This window comes from Copadichromis virginalis, linkage group LG22, assembly GCF_057382275.1.
Source record: "Copadichromis virginalis isolate Kocher_CV1m ecotype Utaka linkage group LG22, C_Virginalis_male_GT1.1, whole genome shotgun sequence".
Taxonomy (NCBI): Eukaryota; Metazoa; Chordata; class Actinopteri; order Cichliformes; family Cichlidae; genus Copadichromis; species Copadichromis virginalis.
In genome coordinates, this window is record NC_140638.1 from 76,946 (window position 1) to 98,078 (window position 21,133).

The 21,133-nt window shown below is 44.3% G+C and overlaps 1 protein-coding gene across 1 annotated transcript; it reads left to right on the forward strand.

Moving 5' to 3' along the window:
• The first annotated feature begins 1 nt into the window (after window position 1).
• On the forward strand, window positions 2–19,833 carry LOC146682291 (pleckstrin homology domain-containing family O member 1-like). The gene is made up of 10 exons (XM_085445759.1): window positions 2–911; window positions 1,954–2,103; window positions 8,869–9,009; window positions 11,098–11,202; window positions 11,295–11,396; window positions 11,481–11,771; window positions 11,902–11,999; window positions 12,270–12,432; window positions 15,032–15,144; window positions 15,440–19,833. Exons 1-10 carry the CDS (start codon window positions 885–887, stop codon window positions 16,218–16,220), a joined length of 1,971 nt encoding a protein of 656 aa, XP_085301885.1. The 5' UTR covers window positions 2–884; the 3' UTR covers window positions 16,221–19,833.
• Window positions 19,834–21,133: the final 1,300 nt, after the last annotated feature.

Below are 21,133 nucleotides of genomic sequence, written 5' to 3' on the forward strand. Positions count from 1 at the left end.
TGTGTGTGTGTGTGTGTGTGTGTATTGGGATATTTTTGTCTTAAAATATTTAAGCCTGATCTTTTTAGGGCAAAGTCAGAGTCAGGATTCAGATTTATCAGGTTAAAATTACAAGAAAGGAAAGGAGGAAAAAATAAAAGGCAGAAAAGGAGATAGGAAATGAATGAAACGGATGAGTAAAAGGTGTGAAAAGAAAGCAGAGACCATGTAAAAGAGAAGGAAGGACAGAGAAATCATGAACACGAAGAAAGAAAAAGAAAACCCTCGCCTCAGTTTAGTTTTATCAATATGTGACCAAATTACAGTCAGAGTGCTTCATACTGTAAAGAAAAGAATAATACTGAGAAAGGCTTGAAGAAACAGAAGAAGAAAACGAGGGTCAATGTTTGAGGAGGAAGAAGAGTGAGAGATGAAGCTCTGAAGTTGAAGTCCAGACTGATCAGGTCACGTTTTATTCTTTGTTCTTAATTATTTGTATTTGAAATAATTAATGATAATCATATTGTATATGATTAGGTTAAAGCATGTCTGACATTTTATTCTTCATCAAAGCGCTGCTGTAGCGCTCCTCTGTCGCCAGGTGGTGCCCTCGGGCTCCTTATACCTCGAGTAGGCTCCGGTGCGCGTCCGCGTGGGACAGCGGGTGCACAGAACGAGCGAGAAAGAGCATCTGACTCCAAACGCGCGCGCGCGCAAGGGAGGATGCAGTCTCGGTTCAGACAACAGACGCGGAGCTAAAAAAGACGAAGAAGAACCGGGAGAACCGAGCCAACCCGCCGACACCGGAACCATCGGGACCAGCAGCGGGCTGGGCAGCAGCCGCCGGGCCAAACCTCCTCCCTGTCGGTGTGACTGTGCTGCAAGCCCCGGAGAGGAGGAGGAAGATGAAGAAAAGCAACCAAAGCAGGCGGGTCAGTGAGAGAGAGAGAGCTCAGGATCGATCAGTGTGATCGCTGATCGTTGACTCCGATCGCTGGTGTTTTCTGTCCGTTTGTTTGCGTCACGTGACGCTGCTTTGTGCTTTATTGAAGCTTCATTTTTGTTTAACCTTTATTTAAACACATCTCTGACACAAACTGAGCTGAGACAGGTGATGTGAGGTGAGGGTGGTGCAGTGATGCCTCCACCCTGCTCGGAGCTGCAGCTTCGTTCAGGAAGTTTCTCCTTTTTTTGTTCACAAAGAAAATCTGCGGTTTCAACACCATCGATGACGTCACGATGCCGCCATAGCCATGGCTCTTTCTTTTATTTATGTAGTTATTTTTCTTCTCGTTATTTTGTTTTCATTTCATTTCTATTTATGAAGACAATCATTACATGTTTACATCTTTGCCTTGTTTTTATCGTAATTCCTACCTGTGTGCATTTCTCTTATTTGCCAGTATTAGGAATCTGTCAGTATAATTTTATGTGATTGTTTCACACACGTGTTTGAGATTCTTCCCAGTTTAAACGTCTGATGAAAACTGTGTGTAGATCAGGTTCATTCTGCCTCTAATGACCTGTTTGGTATACAGTTTTAGAAAGCTGCAGTGCTCCCATTTTTTCTTTACCTCAGATTTCTTTTTTGTCTCTCGGCCGTTTCGCGTCACCTCTACATTGTTTACTGTTTTTGTTTCCCACCGAGGTCATTTCCTGTTTTTCTGACATAATTTTGTGTCTTCAAATATTACTTGTTTTATATGTCATGTTTATATCTCTCTGGGTAGTTTAATGCCTGGTTTAGTCTCTCTCAGGCCGTTTGCCTGTTTGTGTCTTTGAGCTCGATCCTCTCTGTTGTCTTTATTCTTTGTGGGTCAAATGTTTTCTGTCCTACTCTCATTTGCTTATTGCCTTGCCTCTGTGGGTCTTCCCATCTTTCTTAGATTCTTTTGTTCCTCTTGCATTGTATCTTCATCGGTCTCCGTTGGTCTTTGTGTTTCTCTGAATCCTCCTGTTATCGTTGTGTTGTAGGGTGTTCAGGACTCCGGTCCGCTGCCCGTCCAGCAGCCGGAGAAGGTGGGCTGGATCCGGAAGTTCTGCGGTCGAGGGATTTTCAGGGAGCTGTGGAGGAGTCGGTACATGGTGCTGAGAGGAGACCATCTCTACATCTCAGACAAGGAGGTGAGAACACCAATCAGAGAAACTGGACAGACCCCCTATGGGCTGCTGGTTCCAGTCTGCTGGACAGGCCAGGGAGGACTGTGGGTAGGCTGTGCCAGACGACAGGTTTACCGGGTGCAGCTAATCCGTAGCTCACATCTCTGATCTAGTTTGATATTTTCTCTGTGGTGTGTTGTTCAGATAAAAAGAGCTCAACAGTTAAACAGAGATTGTAGATGCATCATTTACAGATGTTTGCAAGGAGAAACAGGCAGAAGCTGTGAGATGGTCCTAAAGCAGAGTGTTTCTTATTTAAAAGTCATTTTCAGAATTGTAAAACCTTATTGTGGATGTAAGAGCCAAATTATGTGGACAATTTGCATCCAACTCATTGTGTAACATTTTATTTGGTGGTATTTGATGGTTTGGGCCCCAGGAAGACTAGCAACCACTGTTGTGGAAGCTAATGGGGTTCCTTATTAATAAACAAATAAACAATGCAGTAAAAAGACAAAGAAATGTCATGTGAAACAGAGGAAATGGGGATTAATCCAAAGGAAGATGTAAATGTTTGTGGGTTAACGCGTTTGAGGCCGGACCTTGGATTTTCATCAAGTGAGAGGATCTCGGCAGTCCCGCTCTGTTTATTTTCAGCTCTGATGACGCTGAGTCATTTCTAAACAACGGCAAGTCACACAGAGTGTGACCTCTGATGTCATGTTCTGATTTCAGAAATATGTCCTGAGTGAAGAAGAGACAGACATGATGTTTGTGAACAAACAAGACCTCATCCCACAGAGTGGTTTCATGGCAGCGAGTGCTGTTTTTAATCCTGCCGGCTACACACAGCTGGCAAGGGTCATTTCCAGCTGGGAGGGGTTTCAGGGGCTTCCTGAGGGTATCATCATCTCTGATGTTTCGCCAGAACTCCCTCAAAAGCTGTTTAGGGTTCAAGCAGTAGAAGTGAGCCGCTTTCTCTGAGAGTAGCTCGGCTCTCCTGTAGAGATCAGGTGAAGAGCTCAGTCATTTAAGACTGACTCACTGTACCACTGCTGCTCCTCCACATAGAAACGAGCCAGTGGAGGACACCTCCCAGGTCAGGTGTTATGGGGCAGATCACAGACACGCTGCAGATATTTCTGTATGGCCCTCAGCTGTCCTGGGAATGCCTCAAGGAGACTGGGAGAGGAAGGTCTGGAAGTCTCTGTCTAAAGTGCTGCCCCCAACAACCAAATAACAGGTAAAAGATGGACATCCCTTATTTTCTCTGTGGTATATGTCCGTATATTCCCTGAACGCAGTGTGGAGGCAGGTGTAAATGTGGCTGCAGCAGGTGTGTTTGGACTAAGAAGTGTTCGCACTGGCCTTATGTAAGCGTCTATTACGCAAGAGCACAGCAAAGATCGTGGACGCTGAGTCAGACTTTGTTCTTGCCAAAACTCTGAGTTTAACTCTCAGGAAGAGGAGGACGACGATGTCTGTCAGCTCGTGGACACATCAGGACACAGGAAATGCCTCGCAGCTGGCTTTGAGCTTCTCTATTTCACAGATAGAAACAAAAAGAAATACAGTAAAGGGAAAAGATGCCTGAGGTCATCAGGATCACACACAAACCTGCCACTCAAAATCCATTCACTCAGTAAAACCAGAGCTCCACCTTCTTATGTACAGTAACCTTGCAGCAGTCATATTATTGGTCATGTAATGTCATCAAAACGCTCCAAAAGGCTCCAACAACACAAACACGATCCAGGGTCCAGTTCAGGTGAAGGCTAGCAGACAGCTAACAGCTACAGCCTTCTGTGTCACCATCCACCTGTCAGTCACAGAGGTCACGCCCCCAATAATGCAAACTTTGATGCACGTGAGCCACAGAAGAATGCAAAGAATGCAACACGGTGAGTTATAAACAGGTGTTATGAAGGAATGAGGAAACGTCAAAGGTGCACTCACGTTTCTTAAAAGTACAAAAAATCAGCTGATTCATGGATTTGTGATGTTTTCATCAGGCTGTCGCCTTTATCCCCATCAAAGTCTCTCAGAAAACATTTTTTATATTTTTGCTTGTATTATTAACTGCATCTATCAAACAAGTCAGTTTTTAAAGAACGCAGCTACACCAAGACTACAGTTAACATTTCATTTCACAGTATTACATGAATCCGAAAAGAAGTCAGAGATGACATTCGCTCCCTTTCTTAGTAAAAATTCTGGAAAAGATGGTGGCTGCACAGGTTTATAGACATCTCAGTGGAAATAACTTGTACGAACAGTTTCAGTCTGGCTTCTGTTCATGTCACAGTACAGAAACAGCCCTAGTAAAAATCACCAATGATCTTCTGCTTGCAGCTGACTCTGGACTCATTCTCCTTGACCTTACAGCAGCTTTTGACACTATCTCCCACTGCATCTTTCTTCACAGATTAGTATCTATTGGCATCAATGGTACAGTACTCTCCTGGTTTACCTCGTATCTCTCTGGCCGCTCACAGTTTATTCAATTACTCACTCAAAGATCAGGATCTACTCCAGTTAATTCTGGTGTATCCCAAGGCTCTGTCCTGGGTCCTTTACTTTTTATCATCTATCTCCTACCCCTAGGTAATATTTTCAGGAAGCATAACAATCAAGGTCTGGTTTACTCACAACTTTCTTAAACTTAATGGCAATAAAACAGAATTCATTTTAATAGGCACCAGATCAAAACTGACTAAAGTCCCAACCTTTCATTATCCATTGATAACTCTGATGTCACACCCTGCCCTCAGGTTAAGAGTCCATATTTATCCGATCTTCTCCATACATACTCACCCCCTCGTACACTCCGCTCTTCTTCCTGCTTCCCTTCTGTCTGTTCCACCTGCTCGCCTGACTACTATGGGACTCAGAGCCTTTAGTTCGGATGCACTTCCACCAGATCTCCGTACCACAAACTCTCTCACCACTTTTAAATCACGTCTCAAAACCATCTATTCAGAATTGCATACACCTGATCTGTCTTAGTCCATTTTTACCTTGGTCAGCCTTAATACTTTTGTGCTTGTGGGGGTTTTTTTAACCTTAGGAGCTTGGAAAGAAAAGCGTCTGGACTTCTTTAAGTTGATTGAAGAAGTTTCAGCTCTCATCCAAAGAGTGTCGTCTACATACCTGTACCAGTGGCTGGGTACTCTCCCTTTAAAAGAGCCAAGAGCCTTCCTTTCCACTTCCTCCATGTAAAGGTTGGCTACAATAGGTGACACGGGGGAGCCCATGGCACAGCCATGTTTTTGTCCGTAGAAACCCTCATTATATTTGAAATATGTAGTGGTAAGGCAGAGGTCGAACAGTGTGCAAATCTGATCGGGGGGTGAAGTTGGTCCTGTCTTCCAAGGAGCTGTGATATATAAGGCGGTCAATGATTTTGTCCTTTTCAAGGTTTTGAAGCCAAGCTATAACTTTCTTTTTGTAGCTGCTTGTGGGTCTTGCTTTAAGGCTTCGTTGGTATTGTTGTCACTGAGGAGAGTAGTGATCTTTGTGTGGTAATCTGTAGTGTTTAGGATCACGGTGCATCTTCCCTTATCAGCTGGTAATATAGTGATGTTGTGGTCTTTGCTCAGGGAAGCGACGGCCTTCTTTTCTTGTATTGTGAGGTTAGACGGAGGGACTTTGGCACTGGAGAGGGTGGCTAAGACTTTCATCCTGATTTGCCTGCTTCTGTTGGCAACCTCAACACTGAAGTTTACCGGAAGCCCACACACACGGACCAGTACCTCCTCTTTGACTCCCATCACCCTCTGGAGCACAAACTTGGAGTAATCAGGACCCTACACCACCGGGCAGAACATGTTCCCTCTAAGCCTGAAGGGAAAAAGAAGGAACACACACATGTAAAGGAAGCACTCAAAACGTGCGGCTATCCTAAATGGGCGTTCTTAAAGTCAGCAAAGAGGCACAGAAAAGAAGACCAGACACCAGCGAGGGAGGATAAGAAGGACAGACGCAACAACATTGTCATCTCCTATGTAGCCGGTGTATCAGAGAAACTCAGGAGAGTTTTCTCCAAGCATGACATCCCAGTGTATTTCAGACCCAGCAACACACTCAGAGACAAACTGGTTCACCCGAAAGACAAAACGCCAAAACACAAACTTAACAATGTGGTGTATGCTGTACAGTGCAGCGAGGAATGCTCAGACCTCTACATTGGAGAGACCAAACAACCACTTCACAAGCGCATGGCACAACACAGAAGAGCCACCTCCACAGGACAAGACTCAGCAGTCCATCTGCATCTAAAGGATAAAGGACACTCTTTCGAGGATGTTCACATGTTGGACAGAGGACAGATGGTTTGAAAGAGGAGTGAAAGAAGCATCTATGTCCACTGTGAGCGACCATCTTTGAACAGAGGCGGGGTTTACGACACCAACTCTCTGCCATCTATAATCCAGTTTTGAGATCCTTCCCAGACGCCTTAACGCCCACTCACATCCTGGACCATCTGACCTCAGGAAATCACATGATAGGGTGGGGCCAGGTTTCACAATGAGCTCACCTGAAACCCTGGCTGATTGTAACCCACACCCGTTTTCACACCTCGGCTCATGTGATTAGGTAGAGGATCATCAGGGGTCCTTTTGTCCTTCTGTGGGGGGTCACTCCCACTGGGTTTAAATGTGGGACTCCCCACCATGTGACCTTAGAACTGAAGAAGCTTCTCGGATGAGAGGTGAAACGTCTTCAAGCAACTTAAAGAAGTCCAGACGCTTTTCTTTCCAAGCTCCTTAGACTACGATGACCTGGATGACTGAGAACCTTCACAGACATTTTTTTAACCGTATGTCTAAATTTTATTTTGCCATGTTTATTATATTTTATTGCTGCTATTGTTCTTGGGTTATTGTAAGGTGACCTTGAGGGTCTGAAAGGCGCCTATAAATAAAATGTATTATTATTATTAACGTCAATTTTACTTTAACACAAGCATGAAAAGATTATGTCTATTGATCAAATCTCAAAAACTTTTTTAATGCAAGTTTTATATGGATTGTTTTGAATTCAGTGATAAGATAAGAAGAACTTTGTTTATCCCGTTGGAAATTCTTTTGTCAGAGCCATGCTCAGTGCAGCAAGAGAAAGAGAGGAACAGAGGAATAAAGATGTACAATAAGAATTGTAGGATACAGTAGGATAGTGCAAATATAATATCAAAATAACTCAAAGTAACAATATGAATATATCAGGTAAAATAAAATAACATAACTATCAGTGCAGGTGATAAAAAACGTGGCGTAGTATTGTGTAATGAATAAAAAGAGAGTAGCAGTGTGTGATGGGGGATGAAACAAACATTCAGTAACATACAGATAAGTACGAGATTTATTCTGCTGTGAGCAGCAGAGTAATGACTCACGTTAACCCAGAGAGAGAGTGTGTGTGCTTGTGACTTGTTCCATCATTACTCGTCATATTTCATCTTGTTCCTGTTCTTCAGCAGTACGCTAACCCAGAACTTTTTAACGTACATGCCTGAGGGAGGACTCGCTGTGTGTGTGTTTCTGCTCTGTGACAACCATTTTTACTGTTTAACTGTCATTGTTGGGAGTGTTTTGGTTTGTGAGGACATTTCTGTTTTTGGACACACATTATTTTGTTTACACTGATTCTTGTGGACCGTTCAGAAACGGTGTTGGAATTAATCTTTCAATCTATGCTTTTAGTCTGATAGTGATTTCAGCATGAGTTCCTGCCCCAAGTGGTGGAGTTTAAGTATGACGGGGTCTTGTTCACGAGTGACGGGAGAAGGGAGCGGGAGATCAACAGACGGATTGGTGCAGCGGCTGCAGTGATGCGGACGCTGTACCGGTCTGTTGTGGTGAAGAGAGAGCTGAGTGTAAGACCAAAGCTCTCGATTTACCGGTCGATCTACGTCCCTGTCCTCACCTATGGCCACGAGCTGTGGGTAGTGACCAAAAGAACAAGATCGCGGATACAAGCGGCAGAAATGAGCTTCCTCCAAAGGGTGGCTGGTCTCTCCCTTAGAGATCGGGTGAGAAGTTCGGCCATTCGGGAGAGGCTCAGAGTAGAGCCGCTGCTCCTCCACATCGAAAAGAGCCAGCTGAGGTAGTTCGGGCATCTGACCAGGATGCCTCCTGGGCGAGGTTTTCCGGGCATGTCCCACCAGGAGGCCCCGGGGCAGACCCAGGACACGCTGGAGAGATTATATCTCTCGGCTGGCCGGGGAACCCCTTGGTGTTCCCCCGGATAAACTGGAGGAGGTAAAACGGTCAGATGGCCCTTTAATCTCAGGTGTGTTCACAGGTCTCAGACAGCAGCTGCTCAGTGTGTTCAGCCAGCTGTTAACAAGCAGTGTGACACACACACACACTCCTTTGTCACTGCATCTGTGCTAGCGTGTATGCAGAGCGTTATTAGAGACACACAGAATTCATTCATCTCTAATCTCAGATTATTTTAACTTGCATGCTTCCTCTAAACCAGGGGTGTCCAACTCCAGGCCTCGAGGGCCGGTGTCCTGCAGGTTTTACATGTGTCCTTGATCCAACACAGCTGATTTAAATGGCTAAATGACCTCCTCAACATGTCTTGAAGTTCTCCAGAGGCCTGGCAATGAACTTATCATGTGGTTCAGGTGTGCTGACCCAGGGGACACGGCCCTCGAGGCCTGGAGTTGGACACCCCTGCTGTAAGCTGTCCTGTACACTTATGTTCTTCCATCATGAACCTGCAGAACTGATCGCTGTTATTTGTAAACCATGCTGATGCAGGTGTGTTTTTGTGTTTCAGGTGAAAGATGAACGTAAGGCTCAGGAAGTGTTCGACCTGGCTGATTACGAGCGCTCCGAGGAGCTGAGGAAGGCCAAGAGCCGCAGCAAGAAGAACCACAGCCGCTTCACGGTGCTGCGCTGCAAGCAGCCGGGAAACACCGTGAGTCCACCTGTCCGGCTGTTTACCTGTCGTCTTGAGTGTAACTAACAGAATTACAGAATATGTGTGTCAGTGTTTTTGTCTCGCGCCTCAAGTTTCTGGTTTCATGGAGCATCTGATCCAAAAGTGAAACCTCTGTCCGCGCCCATCTTTTCGTGTCTTGGTGTTCGGAGATTACGCTGTCCTGCTTGACCTTGATGGTGGAGTTCCTCCTACATGTGCCTCAGGATTGGTGGATAAGATTTGAGATGTCCTGCCCCATCTGTGTTCTGCGATTGGCTGAGCTGCATGCTTTTTGTTCCTATTCTGAACAGGTTTAATCTGCAGAATCCAATTAGACTGCCAGAGGATGAGTCAGAGCGGAATAATCCCAGAAACTACTGCAGTTTGTCACGCTCTGCTCTTTCTACTTCTACGATTTGACCTTCAGCTTTAATTTAATAAAACAAGAATCTACATTCTGATTGTATAGAGTCAGGATCAGGGTCATTACCTCAGAGGGTTAAATAAACTTTGTGTGTAAATTTGTGTTGGGCCGCAACAAACACTCTATAAAATTTCTAGATGTGAAAAAATTGATGTTTGAGTTCATTTAGAGATCCTACAACTGGAGGTAGAGTAGATGTATTTGGCTAAGGATGATGAAGACGAAGCTGCCAGGCAGGAGCAAAAGAGCAAGGCCTTAAAGAAGATTCATGGATGTAGTGAAGGAGGACATGCAGAGGATGGTGTGACAGAGGAGGATGCTGGGATAGGAGGAGACTAATGCTGGGCTTACACTGTGCAATTTTTGGCCCATTTTGAGCCGATTTTTGAGTCGTGCGACCGTTTTGGCGATCGGCCCGATTTTGGCCTTCATTGTGCGTCGTGCATTGTGTAGTATGCGTGGGGTAACGAGAAGCGATTAACACCTCACGACCAGCTCCCGATCATCAGTCGCTTGGTCGCGAGGATTTCAAACCGGTTTGAAATCCTCGCGACCGTCGTGAGGGTGTCACCGCAGTTTCTCACACTGCGCACATGCAAACACAAATGGCAGTGGAAAAAGACGGCGCAGCACGGCTGTGCAGCGTGTGATCTGGACACAAGCGATGGAGGTACAACTTGTAGAACTGTGGCAAGCTCATCCGAGCCTTTTCCATGTAGCCTCACAAAATTATCACGACCACAACAACCGTGAAAATAGTTGGATTTACATCGCTGCTCAATCACAGCTGCCTGATCAATGTTTTTCATTAGCAATTTAGCAAAGTTGATGGTGGTGGTGTGTCTGTGTGAGTGAAAGACAGAGAGGAAGAGCGAGCGACCGAATTTCTGTTATAACCTTAATTTTATGGACGCACAGTGTGAGCACTCGGGTCGCATCAGAGCATCGGGCCGTATAGTGTGAGACCTGCATCGTGACCTATGAACTTCTAACCCCTGCGAGTCAATCGTACAGTTTGAGCAGGAGCTGAATCGCGCGACTGAAAAAAATTGCACAGTGTCTGCCCAGCATAAGGTAGATCATCCATCGTGGCGCCCACTAAAGCATGGGGTGTCCAGCTCCAGGCCTCGAGTGCCGGTGTCCAGCAGGTTTTAGATCTCACCCCTGAATCAAATGATTACCGGGTAGTTTATTACCAGGCTTGTGGAGAACTTCAAGACATGTTGAGAAGGTCATTTAGCTATTTTAATCAGCTGTGATGGATCAAGGACACATCTAAAACCTGCAGGACACCGGCTCTCGAGGCCTGGAGTTGGACACCTGTGCCCTAAAGAGAGCAGCTGAAACTCATAGAACAACACATAACCTTAAAACTTAAAAGAATGTAAGTACTTCTCAGAGTATGTGTGCTTCTCTAATGGCTTTCTGTAAATGTATCATTTACTTGCTACAACATGGCAAGTTCCAACGTATGGTGGGAGCTATCTGGTGAAGCTAATGTGCCTTAAAGAAAACTCAAATAAAAAGTAAAAAACCCAATAAAATATGGATGTTTCATCAGCTGCAAGACTCAAAAACTGACATTTAAGTTCTTGCACCATTTCAGGGATAAACTATGTATTTCATATGACATCAGATTGGTAAGAATATTCTTTTTGCAGGCTCCAAACCTCGTGTTTCTGGCTGTGAGCCCTGAGGAGAAAGAATCATGGGTAAACGCCCTCAGCATCGCCATCATCAAAGCGAAGAACAGAGTTTTGGATGAGGTGCGGGCTGCTTTTTTCATGGATTCAAATGTTTTAATAACACCTCGGCCACCTTTTTTAACAGGGTGTTAACTCAGTTTGTCTGCGTACAGGTGACCATTGAGGAGGACAGCACGCTGGTTCATCCCACCAGAGATCGAGCAAAGATCCCTTATGGTCGCCGGCTGCCGACCAAAGGACATCTCATGGCCGTGGTACTGGGAGCCTTTTTTCCATCTGTCTTGTGGTCTGAATGTTAAGATAATGTTATTGCTATTAAAGTCATGTTCTCACTGCAGGCATCCACCTCTTCCCATGGCATGCTGACACTCGACCTGGTGGCCGAAGAGGATGTTTTTTCACACGACTACGATGGCGACTGGAATAACAGCTTTCGGGTCGACCTGCAGGGGGGCGGGTCTTGTGGACAGATTGGAGTAGGTCGTCAGCGAGCTGGAACAGACGTATCAAAGCTGCGGATGACATCCAAGGAGCCCAAAGTGAAGACTAGCAGTCTGCCCAGGGGCAGTGAGCGGTCCTGGGGAAAGCATCTGGAGGCCTCCAAGGTCCACAAGTCTCCACAAATAGAGGTGGGCCCTTCAGATCCACATTAACCTTTTTTTACTTCTGGAAGCATGTGGCTCCAAGTTTTTATTGAATATCTTTGCTAAAATGAGCACTAAATCGCGACACCTACCTGAATAGAATGTTACCTTTCAGGTTCTCCAGGCTCAGTATCGAACGCCACAGCCAGGGAAGAGGTTCAGTATGCAGGGCCGGAGTCGCTGTGCCTCCATGGATGAAGTCCTCTCATCCAGGTATGACCTGGTAATAAACAAAGTTAGGGAGTAAACAGACGCAGAGTTCAGGCTTTCTTCTGCAGAGTATCAGGCTGTCAGGTATTCAGGATACTCAGGAGAAGTAGAGTCCATGGTTAAAGTCAGTGTCTGGCCTGCTGGACTCACTACTGCTCAAGTCTGACTGAACCAGTGAAACCCATTTCAGTGTCTTTGACCTTTATGTCTTGAAATTTTGAAACATCACCTTCTCCACTCTTCTGTCACCCTAACCCTCTTCCTTTTCTCTAGACCAGTAATGATTCGCTCAGAGTTCTGCTCTGCTGTTAGGCGATGTCCAGCTGAAGTGGAAGCGGGAGTCGAGGCCTCGGCCCAGCCTTTGGGTCAGATCCAGAGCCTTATTGCCCAGAGGATGCAGCGAGCTCAGGAATTGCTGGAGGAGATGAGACTGCAGGTTTGACTGCTTCATTCATAAATGTATAGATTCGTTTACTGATCATTTTCATGATGTCAACTGGCTTAGGTGGCAATTATTTTTTATAAGATAAATGACAATACTTGTGCTTTGGATTGACACTTTTAGGTCCACCAGGTGGAAGTTCTATTAATCAGACCACAACAAAACCTGAACTATAGCACTGACATTAGTTCACTTTGTCACAGCCGATTGGATTTGCTGCCGGTAGTGGACGTTTGTGGATGTGCAGGATAAGCCATGTAAACAATAAACTTCGCTACCCTTGCAATCAGGCACCACAAATGCCTGACATACCTGTCATCACAAGACTGCTCCAGTTGAGTGAATAACTGGAGCTGGCGGGGCCGTCAGCGTTGGACGACCCCGTGTCACCGCTGAATGCATCGCAGATGCTACATTCTGCTAAAGGTCATGAACACATCCCAACACACTGCCCCAATAGGTTATTAAAGCCTGGCCAATCTGTCCCCAGAATTAAGGGGTGCACAGGATAACTGCAGCCTTTATTGTACAATCAAAACTGCTCCCAACGATCATAGATGTTTACATCTGCGCTGTAACTGCAATCATTTAATCAACCAATTCGCACTACAACCTGGTTTGCCTCTTATCTGTAGTTAATTTAATTTAATTTAATAACTGTACAGCACACTGTTTATAGTAACCATTGTCCTTGATGTAAATATGTAAGAAGACATTGTGTGTTTCTGTGTCCTGTGTACTGTTTGTATGTGTGTCTTTCTGGCTGCTGTTACAACCAAATTTCCCCTTGTGGGACAATTAAAGGATTAAAGGATTATTCTATTCACTGACCTTGCATTTAATTTGCAGTGGCACTATGGGATATTATGTATGTCCTCATACATACACACTTAACCTCCACACACTCAGCCTCCAGCAATGCCCCGGATCGAACCACGGTCTGCAGCCTGTGTCCACTAAGGCTGGCCTTGGTACCTTATCCGTACACTGTATGTCCCTCTCAGACCAAGGGAGGGTGTTGGAGGGCCTGGACACATAACACCCTGCCCACCAACACCACATATCTCTCTGACCTGGTTCAGATCACCATCCCATCTCGGTGTCTCAGATCTTCTTCTTCTCTTTCTCTCTCTGTCCCCTCCCCGTCTTGCCACCATGGGGAGCAGGGCTTTCAGCTGCTCCACGACTCTGGATTCCCTTCCTCCTGATTTAAGAAATATCTCTTCCTTTTCTCTCTTTAAGTCCCAACTCAAAACTCGTTCAAAATAGCTTATCCCATTATTATTATTATTACATACCGCTCTGTCATCCAGCCCCAGGATTGTCCTTAAAAGGGGAGGCATGATTACATGATGAGGTCAGGTGTGTGCGTCAGCCTCCCTGACACCACCCTTCCTCTGTGGCTGAGCTACAAACCACGCTACGCCACAAACAGAATGAACTCTTTGGGATTTCCTTACCTGGATGATTGAGCATACATCAAGTTAGCTTATGGTTATTTTGCAAGCACTAGCAGGACAAATTCTCTTCCTCCGCCCTGTACCCTGTTTCATCTCCATCAAAGATGAGCCCAACCACGGTGGTGTCGTCTGCTGCCAACAGGCTCTGCTGGTCTTTGTAGTTGGTGAGAGCTTGGTTACCTCTTCACACCTGGCAGGGGTTGTTATCAGTGAGGAAGCCCTCTACGCTTCTCCTGTAGGCCTCCTTGTCCTGTTTGATGTCTGTCCTCTGGTAGCGCTGTAAAGAGAACTGTCCCTCAGCCTGAAGGCTGAGTTCTGATCAGAGCCGGGCCTTCAGATTTCGTGCCTTATTAAAGTCCCCAGCAACAATATGGATGCCCTCCGGGTGCTCTCTTTGCTGTTTAGGTGTTGTTGGAGGTGGTTGAGTGGCGAGCTAACGTCAGCATTGCGGGGGGCAGCTGTAAACAATGGTAACTATGACTACCATTAGCTTGCAAGGTAGAAGGGCCTGAACTGATTGGACATGAGCTCCAAGTCCCGTGAGCACTGACTGTATATAACTCTACTGTTACAGCACCAGTAGTCTCTCCGCCCTTTCCCTTACAGGAGTCTTTGTTGTGGTCCCGATGGTGTAGGCTCTGGCCCGATAACTCCACTGAGGCATTAAGGATTTTTGGATGGTGTCAGCACTCAGTTACAATCTGTAGACGACACGGTTGTAGTAAATCTCTGATTGTAGCTGTTTCGTTTGCAAGGGATCTGGCGTTGGTGTTGAAGATGGACAGAAGCGGGGTTTGTAGTGTTGTTTTCACAGCTGGACCTGATAGCCAGCTCTGCTTCTCCACTTTTGTTTCCTCTCCTTGCGCTGTCTGCAACGCTTGGCGCTCCCAACAATAACCCACGGAGCCCTGATGGTCTTGAAACTCAGGTGGAATAATGTCAGTCCAATCCAATGTAAAGGTTCAGGCTGACGCCGATGTCGATTAGTTCCCGACAGCTGAAAGTAATCAGTGCATTGCAGGAAGAAAAAGAGAAATAAACAACACAAAAAGGGTACACAGTAGCTGGGAGCACTGTGCCCCTATACATCAGCACGTGCTGCCATCTTATATGGGTAATGTTGTTTCTGACAGGAGCTGCAGAAGACCAAAGCAGAGCGAGAACAAGAGGGCAGTTCACCTTATCTGAAGGGCATCAACTCTCCTCGACTCCATCACCTCAGGGGCTCAGAGTCACCTCACTCCAGGTCAGTTTTAGCACCTTAATTAATAATTGACATTATTGATTAGTTCACATCAATATTTGTGCTTTGATTTGCAAAGCAGATATATAAAATGTAGATTGCATATCCCAAAATCAAATTCCAAAAAGACTTTTCCCATGATCTGTCTGTTACAGTATGTTTGATGCAGTACCAAACATATTTGTGTTTGTGGTACTGCAGTTTGTAAAGAAGAAAACACAAAGTTCTCAAATGGTTGGAAAGATTAATTTAATACTGATTGTTGAACTTAAAATCAGATTTTTGTCGCCATCTTTAGCAGGTCATCGGGATCTCCGAGGAGCCGGAGCAGCGACTCTCCTCGCCTCAGAGGAAGAGAATCTCCTCGGTCCAAAGCCAAGAAGAATCGGTCCAAAGGAACTGACTCACCTCACTCCAGAGGATCCCATGCAGCCGCTGCTAAAGTCAGCGACTCTCCCAGGCTGAGTGGCTCTCCTCGGTCAAAGAGCACCGATGCAGCTCGATCTCCAAAACTCAAAGGACCATCCGCTGCCTCTCCCAACAAGCAAGGCAGCTCTCCAATACAGAAGCCATCCGACTCGCCTCTGAGCGTCGGACGATCTGACTTCTCTCAGGTTAAAGGATATGGTTCGCCACGAGGCAGTGAGACCGACTCTCCTCATCTAGGGAGCAATGAGGAGTCTCCTCTTCAGAGCCAGAACTCCCCGACCCTGTCCAGATCCTTCGAGTCCTCACAACCAAGAACCCTTGACAGCCACCACCCCTCCCCACCTCCACCAGCCACCGAGCTGTCTGAGGATAACTCGGAGGTGGAGCAGAGGCGTGCCGAGGCTGAGCGGCTCCTGGAAGAGGCTGTGTCCTCGTGGAAGGAGGCGCAGGAGGTCCTGCAGGAGGTGAAGGAGCTCCAGAGCCAGACGCTGCGGCGGCAGCGTAGGAGGACCTATGAGAAGATGGCATCGGCAGCAGCGGCCGCTGGTATACCTGCACCGAGCGGCGCGGCAGAAGAAATGGACACGCTCATCTCGCCGACATCACCAGAGGACAAGGAAGATTCAGAGACACCTGAACGAGGAGTTTGAGTGTTCAGCAGTGACTTCTCGATGGAAGTAGCAGCGTTTCTTCAGCACGCAAACAGAAGCCTGCTTCAAATTCTGTCTCCATGTTTTAATCTGCGGACGGTGCACGTGACCACACAGAGCAGGATTGTTTCTGGGAGGGTTAATGGCTTAATCCTCCACAGTGCACTAAACAGGAAGTGTGTGTGTGTGTGGCAGATGTTTGACGCACACGTTTGACGGGGACCCTTTCCCCTTCTCTTCCTCCAATGGTGCTGCATGTTTATCTTCTTTCTCCGTCCTCCTGAAGGCAAAAAGATTTTCTGTTTATCTGTTGAACATTTTTGTTTTGTTTTTTTGAAGAAAACCTTTTCAAGATAAGATGTCAGCGTTTGTACATCAAGAAACTTTTTGAATTAGTCACTGAAGCACACTACGAGCACAGACGGGAGTCTGCTGGAAGTTTCCCCAGACTTTCACTCCGATAAAACATTCATGTATTTACTAATGTCATTGCTAATCTTCAAAGTTGTTGCTCTCTGCTTTCACTGTAGCAGAGATTCCTGTAAACGTCCTTCCAGCTCTTTTTAACCTCACAGGATTTTTGTAATCTGTGGATTTTTCTCAAAAATCAGGGAGTTTAATGTTAAACAAAGACACGAGAAGCAATAATGACACAAAGTCTTTACCTGTTCATGTGTTGCAGTTTACAAAAAAGAACTCAAACTCTGCATTCTGCAAAAAAAGCGGAAATTTAATTTGCACACTTGAAGCCCAGCAGATGCTGGATAGCATCAACCAATAAACAGCTGACATATTTGTTGTACACAGTGAGACATTTGCTTTAATGAAACATACATGTGACATAGAAAAAGGCTCAATAAAGTCTAATAAACAAACAAACAAAAAGTGTGCCAGCACATCCACCAAATATAAGAAATACGAGCCTTTAATCATCTACACAATAAAGTTACTACTTCAGTATATTTATCTCTTTAAATATTAGTGTAGATAATTTACTATTAAAGCTCATAAAGAATTTAGGAATATAATGGAGACTTAAAGATACAAAAATTACATGGAAATTATATAAATCAGCAAAACTAGTTAATTGGAAAACAAGTAGGTAAACAAACCAATGAGAAGGATGAATGAATTTGTTGGTAACAAATGAATAAACAGTGGAACAGACACGTTAATCAAAGGTTAAAAGAAAATACAATTAGTAATGTCAGTTTGTGTTGCCTACATAAAAGATTTATTACATTTAGTGTTTTCAAGGCAATTGATTTGTTACCGTTTATTCATCAGGTTAAGTCCTTTGTAGTTTCTGTCCTCCAAATAAACCCATTTGGGTTTGTTGTTAATCATGTTCTGAATACGAATGTGCTGGCAGCTCAGGCATAAACATGCCCAACATGTGATGCATCTGTTAAATGTGTTTCACTGGCAGAAATACCTTTCTGAGATTGTTTTTGTTCAGCTGCACGATAATAATCGCCCGTTTTTACCAGTTTATCAGTGTAGCACCAGATCATCAAATATTTACAGGAACTTTAATATACAAAGAAATATTCATAATCTGTACTGTAAACTTTGTTGTGTCACTATGTGCTGAATACTCAGAGACTAATTTCACTTCTACAAAGCTCCACATTTATGCATTTATAAACTTTGAAGCAATGAAAACTGTAACGTTAGCTGCAGCCAAACAGTTCAGTCTCCAGTTAAAGTTTAACGTGTCCTGCTCATCTGCAGCATGACTCCTCACACTGCAGATACACACAACAGCCATTTTATTGGTCAGATGGTGTCATTAAAAATGGCATCAACGGCACAAACGCAGTCGGGAGGTCCAGTTCAGGGACTCAAGTTAGTCTCAAATCACGAGACGCTACAGCATTGGAGATTTTTATACCAGACTTTCACTTTAAGGTCCTGTCTCTTTGAACAGCCCCCAAAACCCCTGCAGAGGTGCAGCTCCCAGGGCACAGAGCTTTACCTCATAGTCAAAGGTTTACGTGAAATTCAAACTTGTACTTCCTCTGTAGGTTCTGGTACTGAAAGCTTGACAGCTTGATTTGTGGTTCCTGTTGAACAGATTTTATTTCTCTTGATCTTTTTGCACATTTGAGCACTGAAAGACTACATCACGCCAGAAATCTTTGGACTATGAGAAAAGATTCTGATGTAGTTTGAATGACTGCACCTTGTTCCTTCATGTTTGTTAAATTATGGAATACATTATTTAAATGTTCTTTTTCTGATGTAAATCTGTATGGTAATGTTTTTGAATCATTGTAAACAGCATTGCTTTCGAGGTAAATGGCACCAAACGAACACTGATGATTTTCTTGTGGGGAGCATCCAGGGCTCGTCTTCACATGCAAACTACAAATAAGCTAAACTGGTGGAGGGATGAGAGTGTTCACCAGACTCTGTTCATCTCTTTTATTTGTGTTTACAGACAGCAGGAAGTATCCTGTCAACATGTCAGCTCTTTATGATTTAGGGCTTTTGGACCATTAAAGCTTCCATACTTTAGGCTGACATCATCATACTGTCCACATTTATTCATAGACATCGCGCTCAGCTCCAGGTGTGTGCGCTTTATGGTCATGAATTTCATAGACAGCTGTGGATTTCATATTTTTAGGTCTTTTTGTATCGAGGGTAGAAACAGCCAAATTCAGAAATATACATATATATTAGGGGTGCAACGATACACAAAATTCACGGTTTGGTTCGATACTTTGGTGTCACAGTTCGATATTTTTTCGATACAAAAAAAATGTTCATGCCTTTTTAATTTGTCATTTATTAAAATTATAAATATATATTTTAACTCAAAAGTACAGTTTTTAAATTTAATGTTGCTGAAACAAAAAAGTAATAAAAATAAATAAATATATCTCAGGGCTCGCAAAATTTCAAAATCCCTGGTAGCCCTTCGGGCAGGAACTCTTCAGTTTTTGGTAGCCTAAAATAAATTTAAGTAACCTGAATAAAAAAAGAGAGCAATTTTTTGATTGATGTTTTGTTTCCTGTTTTGTTTCCTTTACAATATTATACATTAAAGTATAATATTGTAAAGGAAACAAAACATTAATCAAAAAATTGTTGAAAAACAAATTACAACATTGTATAAAAATTACAATCATCAACTCAAATACTTGGTTCTAATTGAACAGAAATTTCTATGAACTTGTAAGAACTGTGTAGGACATGAATCAGTCTGTGTCAGATCCTGAATCTGAAATTTCCACTGAAGTCACGGGTAAGAGGCAAGTGGAACCAAGATCGAGGACATTTGCTTTTTGAAGTTTGCAAAGACTGCTAAATTTTGCCAGTGGTAGTTCACTCTTTGCAACATAGTACGCTGTTCTAAACAGATTTTCAGGTTTATTTTTAGTATGTTATTTGCAATTGGTGTTTGTTCTGGGAAAGATATTGCAGACTGAGCAATAATGCATTTCTTGCATTTCTCATGGGTTCTAAAGGGGGCCTTTCTTAAAATGACTGGTCCCAGTAACAAAGGCGCTTGTCGACTCAGAAATCGAGGGAAAACCAACAACACACCCGGCAGAACATTATGTTATTTACACAGGTGCACATAAGTGGTCCGCATGTGCGCATTCGCTGTCAAAATAAAAGACGCGCACCAGATAAGAAGGTGCAACACGCGTTTGCGTCCATATAAAAGGCAGTGTTTTTGTCCGCTCGAGTGGGATTTTCACGGCACATTCTGCACCACATCTCTGTGCGTTCATCATTTGTTTGAAGCCAGCTCACCTCCTGCAAACACTTTTCCGAGAATACGCGCTTCTTTTGTGGTTCGGACTCCTGACATTTCTTTGGAGGTGGAGGAACATCACAGTAATTGCTTAAAGGAGCTTCTTCGACATCTTTAAGAGTTCTAAACAAATGTCTGTCCTCCTCCAGAAAATCTTATGTACGCAAACACGCGTTGCAACTTCTTATCTGGTGCACGTTTTTTATTTTGACAGCGAATGCGCACCTGCGCACCACTTATGTGCAGCCCTGGTTATTTAGCTCGTCATATTGCAGCCACAGAAATTATTTTGTCCATGAAACCATAAAGCTGCACTTTCTTTTTGCCTTATAGTCTGATTTGTCATAACTTTTCCGTTTTAGCTTACTATGCAAACTTGTCATGTTTGCATAGTAAGCTAACGATTAATAAGACGATGTCAGAGGAATTGGTGCTCAAATTATCATCACTCACCAATCAGTGCTGTCGCTCTCTATACACAGTTCGCACGATTGCAAAGTGAAAGCAAAAAACAAGCGCAAATTCAAACGCGATTTCAATATGTTACATATTGACAGTGGCTCACGGATGCCAATGACATAATTACCCAGCTACATTTCCGAAAGAATGCAAAAGCATTGACATACCTGTATATTTTTCCTTCCTACAATAGGCCGACGGGCAGGGCAGAGATAGATTTTGGTAGCCCGAAAAATCGCTAGCCCCGGGACGTCGGGCTAGCGATTTTGCGAGCCCTGTATCTGATTGAGGAATCGCTCATCTTTGGAGAAGAGAGTTTATTACAGAGAAATGTCTCTTTCCAAAATAAAAGCTATACTATACGCTTCTTCTGGGCTATATTCTCAGCAGCATATTAAACATATCAGGTCCCCATAAGGAGAATCCTGTGCTAACGGCTGTCTAAATGACTCGGGTAAAGTGTGTAGCATGCGTGCTTGTTGTTTTTGTCTGCTTCCACTTGTCTTTGCACTAGGATGATGTCGGTGTAAATGTGCAGTGATACTCGTTGTGTTCCCACTAGTGCTGTCAGCGTTAATCTGAAATGACGTTAACGGCACAACACGGCAAATCTCCGTTAAAGAGCTACCGCGGATCGCCCCGTTCGTGGGGCTGGACGGCCAACACGTTAACGAGCTAACTGCGC

Excerpts from the sequence above, each read along its gene's own strand:
- LOC146682291 (XM_085445759.1), top strand. The coding sequence starts at position 885 with ATGAAGAAAAGCAACCAAAGCAGGCGG. Across the intron at positions 912-1,953 it reads AAAGCAACCAAAGCAGGCGG|GGTGTTCAGGACTCCGGTCC; the intron begins GTCAGTGAGAGA and ends GTTGTGTTGTAG. Across the intron at positions 9,010-11,097 it reads GCAAGCAGCCGGGAAACACC|GCTCCAAACCTCGTGTTTCT; the intron begins GTGAGTCCACCT and ends TTCTTTTTGCAG.